The sequence below is a fragment of the Galeopterus variegatus genome, unplaced genomic scaffold (assembly GCF_000696425.1).
Source record: "Galeopterus variegatus unplaced genomic scaffold, G_variegatus-3.0.2 Scaffold1217, whole genome shotgun sequence".
Classification (NCBI taxonomy): Eukaryota; Metazoa; Chordata; class Mammalia; order Dermoptera; family Cynocephalidae; genus Galeopterus; species Galeopterus variegatus.
The window spans coordinates 272,854-278,193 of record NW_007727328.1 but is presented as its reverse complement, the minus strand read 5'-3'; the positions used below and the strand labels follow the sequence as shown (position 1 = coordinate 278,193).

The 5,340-nt window shown below is 39.6% G+C and overlaps 1 protein-coding gene across 1 annotated transcript in view; it reads left to right on the top strand.

Moving 5' to 3' along the window:
- ARHGEF33 (Rho guanine nucleotide exchange factor (GEF) 33) overlaps positions 1-5,340 on the top strand; it is a 50,002-nt gene that overhangs the window by 11,756 nt on the left and 32,906 nt on the right. The window contains exons 6-7 of the mRNA XM_008575618.1: positions 3,950-4,009; positions 4,842-5,066. Coding sequence (XP_008573840.1) covers positions 3,950-4,009; positions 4,842-5,066 — 285 coding nt within the window. The remainder of the gene's footprint in view (positions 1-3,949; positions 4,010-4,841; positions 5,067-5,340) is intronic.

Below are 5,340 nucleotides of genomic sequence, written 5' to 3'. Positions count from 1 at the left end.
CAAGTGAAGACTTTACCAACATTTTGCCTTCCCAGGCCTATGAAAAAGGTACAGTGATCAGGTTATACTGAATTAACAAAGTATTTTTGCCCTGATTCCTAGAGTTTAGGTAATAGTAAGACTGGACTTAGTCCTTTTTTATTATTAGAGCAAAATAGTGTATTGCCCAGAATTTTTCTTCTTGTAACTGGAATTTAGAAGAATCCAGAGGACCTAAGAGACCACAAGAGTCTACTCAGTTTTAAAGATTTTTTTTTCTTTTTTTTTGGTGGGGAGATACTAATATGAATGCTTTTAAGTTTTGATTGGATTAAAAATAACTTATTGTACAATCAATATTATACCAACCATAAGAGAAAATGTTTTAAAAAATCTTTTGCTCTAATAAATCATTTTATTGGTGGTCTCAGAAAACCAGAGCTGGTGCTATCTGTAGACTGAAACAGTCACCAGCCACATCCCTGATCTTAGGGATGTTAGAACAGATGTTATAAAATGGCATGCTGGCAGTACTGAAGAAATTGGCTTTCCAAGAGATGTCTGAGTTTTGGTTTTTGACCTGTGTTCAACTCAGGAAAAATAAATACAACAAAAAATGTTTTCTACACCTTTGTATTCTCAACTAGGTCTAACAAAGCTATACACAGAAAAATGGATGTAGTTCATTTTTAAAATGAAAGTTCAGATGACTTTTCCCCTTTTTTATATGTTTTTATCAAAAGATAGGTTTGGTGATTTCTCAACCATGTGTAAGTTCCTCAAAGGCAGGGTTGGTGGTTTTCCATTCTTATGGCTTATGGAATAATTTGGCTTATATAGACAATAAATGTGTTCTGAGTAACTGAATCTAAAAATCTAAATCAAGTGGCTTCTAATTGGTATACTTCAAAGTATAGATTTGCTTTTTTATTTTTATTTCTTTACCCAGTTGAGTAGCTGTTTTAGAGACTGATAGGCACAACCTGGGAAAACACACTTGATCCATCCAGGGAGTGGGTCCATTGCATCTGGCTCTATTTTCTTTGCTCCACGACATGGAGAGCAAGACATAAAAGGATGATCTCGTTGATGAAGAGAATAGGATGGGCTTGGAAAGTAAAAGTATGATCAATGCCAGGTCTGGGGAAGCAGAACATGTACACAAGATAAAAGATTAAAAACTATATTTGCAAAGCAAATTTCTGCATCTTTAGACAATATGTAACAGGCCTCAGGGAAAGAATAATCACAGAGTTTGTTGAATCCACTGAAAAGAGCTCGCTGATCCAGATGATTCCAGTGCCCACATGGATTTAAATGAACTGTTTAGTGGCAACTCCTCCTTCATTCCTTGATGCATGGACATGGTCATAGCTTATCCCACTGAACTGCAGAAGAAATTTGGGAATAATGTGACATAATAAGACATTCTGGATACAATTGGTGGCAGCTTATGTTAAAAGTCAGGGTTAAAGAAACAAACTTTCAGAAAGTTTTGGCTTACCCACTCTTAATGATAAGATGGTTCAACTGTTATCTATTATCCCAAAATTCAGTAGCCTAAAATAACAAACATGCATTATCTCACAGTTTCTGAGTCAAGAATCTGTACAGCTTAGTTGGGTGCCTCTGGCTCAAGGTCTCTCATGAAGTTGCCATAAAGGTGTGTTGCCTATGGCTGTCATCTCATGTGAAGGCTCTACTCAGGGAGCATCTACTTCCAAGCCAACTCTCGTTCACAGTTGTGGCAGGCTCCAGTTCTTGCAATATGGGTCTCTTCAAGTTGCTGCCTTACAATATGGCAGCTGGCTTCCCCCAAGGCAAGCAATCTAAGAGAATGCTCAAGAAAAAAGCCACATTCTTTTTATAACCTAATCTCGGAAGTGGTATTTCATCCTTTCTGCCATATTCTATTCATTAGGAGCTAATCACTAAATGCAGCCTCCGCTCAAGGGAAGGAATTACATAAGAACATGAATGCCAAGGGATATGGATAATTTGGGGCCATATTAAAGGCTGCTTATCACAAATGGCTAACCCTACATGTGAGAAAGCAACTCCCTTTTGTGAGCCCTCTGATGCAAAAGCTTCATTTATATGCCTTATAATTGTACAACTGACAAGTTTGAAAATGCCACTTTACAGGACCAAGTATACATTTTTGGGGGGGTTCCCTCCCCTACCCAAGAAACTTTCAAAAAGATTTTTTTTTTTTGCAATTGGCTTCCCCGCTCCTGACTCATTCTTGCTCAAGACAATTGAAAGCTAACCCTTTTGAAAGATATGGCTCCTCTATCAATCTCCTCTTTCTTACCTCTTATTTACTCAGCCTTTGAAATATTGGCATCCATCCCTTCCTCTCCTCTAAAACTTTCCTTACCTTTCCTGATTGTTTTTGATACCTTGTTACCTACCTTCTTGAAATGTTCTCTTCTTTTGGCTGACACCTTTCTTCTTTGACTTTCCCCCTACCTTCTGGCTGTTCCTTCTTACATTCTCTGTTTGGTTCCTAATTGTGCTCAGAATAAAGCCCAAACTCCTTGACACAGATTACAAGGCCATATATTAACTAGCCTCTTTTCTCTCCAGATTTACCTTTTGTTACCCTCTACTTCAATCTTAACATTGAAGCCATTCTGATGTTGTTTTAGGCCCTACAATGTGCTATGTATTCTGTGGCCTCTGGCCCTTCACATATGTTATTCCCTTGACCTCCCCTTTGCTTTCATGGCTCCTACTCACCCTCCAAGTTCTCCAGACCAGGCTTTCATGTACACGCTTTAATGTGAGATTGATAAAAATATTGTTAAAATGAGATTCTGATTCAGCAGGTTGGGGTGGGGCCTGAGATTCTGCATTTCTAACAATCTCCCATGTGATGTCAATGCTGCTGATCCATAGGCCACACTTTAAATCACAAGATATTATTCAGTGTGATCCTCTCAGATAAAAAAATAATCACAAGATACTGGAAAATATTCCTGACTCCATCCCTCCTGGTATCCAATCTTCCCCCGACCAGATCCAGGTCAGGTGCTCTTCTAATAGACTCTAACAGCACCCAATAGTCCCTCTACCCATCCATCCATCTGTCCATCCATCTCTCCCAGGCACTGTGTTAGTTGTCAGGATATGGTTATGAACAAAACAACCAAAATTCCTGCCTTCATGGAGCCTTTGTTCTGAGGAAAGAAGACAACAAACAAGGTCAGTGAAATATGTGCTATGCCAGAGAGTGATAACTTAAGGAGAAAAATAAGTAGAGGGGGATTGTAATTTTAGATAGAGTGCCAGGTAAAGACCTGAAGGAAGTGAGAAAGTTAGCTTACAGATACAGGGGGAAGACAGGGAGCAGCCAGTGTGAAGGGTTGACGTGTTCAAGGAGCAGCAAGAAGACCTTTGGGGCTAAAGCACATGAACACGGAGACAACAGGCAAGGCAGTTAACAATCAATCAATCAATCAAGGAAACAGCAGGCATGGGTGGGGGCAGATATTCTAGGGCTAGATGATCATTATGAGGACTTTGGCTTTTACACTGAAATGCAAAGCTATTGGAGGGCTAAGCAGAGGACTGATAGGGTCTGACTTACATCTAAACAGCATCATTCTGTCTCTTCTCATTATTACTGTCATCACCGGTGCCACCACCATCAGAGGTAAGCAATAATTTAGCTCTTACAATATGCCAGATACTGCTCTAAGCAGTTTATATATATTAATTGATTTAATTCTTACAGGAATCCCATGAGGTGAGTACCACTGTTATATCTATTTACAGATGAGAAAATAGCTCTTACCACACTATACTGTAATTTTCTTTTCTTTCTTCTTTTTCTTTTGTTTTTTACTACTCTGTCTCGTCCACAAAACTATAATTTCTGTGTCTTCCTCCAGTGCCTGGCTCCTTGAGGGTGCTTAGTCCATGTTAGTGGAATGGATGCTGAATGAAAGTTTTCTTTTCTCTGCAGCCCAAGAGTCCAGATCCATTCATGTAGGAGATAGTAATGTAAAGGGAATGATGGGCCCTGGTAAGTGGCGCTTCTATTTGTTCTCTTTTCTTCCAGCAATTCCACTCTTTCCCTTTCCTACCTTCCCTGCTTCCGCTCCCTCAGTCCCAAACCAGGCCTGGAAGAACTCAGGCAAGATAAAGCATTACGGTTACTAAGATTCCAAGATGTGGGCCTGAGTAGTCAGTGACTCATTTAAACACAAGGAGAGAGAAGTGCTGGGGAAGTTTAAGGTAAAACCAGCATTCTTGGTTCTTTCTGGCTTATTTCTATTACTAATGAATTAGCATTTGCTGAAAACTCACAGGTGAATGTAGCATGACATAAGTTTTCCATGGACCACACACTTTATAGTTTAATTCAAAAGTTATTTACTTAACAGATGCTCCATGAGAATTGTATAAATTACTTCATCGTTCCTCCTTCCCTTCCTCACTTCTTTCTGCAGCTTACCATTGTCAAGGTTAAGGGGATAAATTGTGAAAGAAGACAGAGTCTCTGGTACCCTTCCCCCTCCCCTTTTTGTACTTTCTTCCCGGCAGTGCTCAAGGCACCTGGTGTGCTCACCTGAAATGAAGCAGATATGAGTCAATACAAGTTGCTGTGTTAGTTATATTATTTTATAAGTTTATTTCGTAAAAATCCTTATTTAGTAGAGACTATGTACAAAGAGTAAAGGATGTATAGACCAGAAACAGAGGGATGATCTCTTGCAGCTGTGTAAACTTCTACTCCTTAATCGATATGTTTAATCCTCAAGGGATAGCTGTATCCAAACAGGGGCATATTAGTTAAGAATTGGTAACACAGTTTTTAAAAAAGTCGGATCTTGATAGTAGGTGTTATTTTTCAGGAGTGAACCCAACAACTCCAGAAGCAGAAGAAAACCTCAAGTCTTGCCTCTCAGCCGATATCCAAACCAAGGGCCATCTCTCATCTGGCATGTGGAGGCAGCCTAAGGATGGTAAAGAATGGGGCGAGGAATATGTCACGAAAGATCACCCAGATAAACTCAAGGAAGCTGGTCAAGGTAGACACAGCTCCTTGGAAAATGTTTTATGTGAAACCTCTTTAGCTGGTAAGTCCCAAGGGGAAATGCAGGCTGGAATTTTAAAGAACAGGATGTAACAGAGCTTTGAACCTAAAGGCTAGAATCTTGGGAATTTAGATTCAGTGAGCATATGAGACCACCTAGTCTCCAGTCGCTTTTTCAGATGAAGCAAGTAAAGCCTATAATGGTGAAGGGACTCACCAGAAGTCACATGGCCAGTTGTGACTACCACCTTGATTCTGGGTATTCATGACATTTAGTAATGCAGTGCTTTAAAAGAAAAAAAAAGGCATAAGGTTAA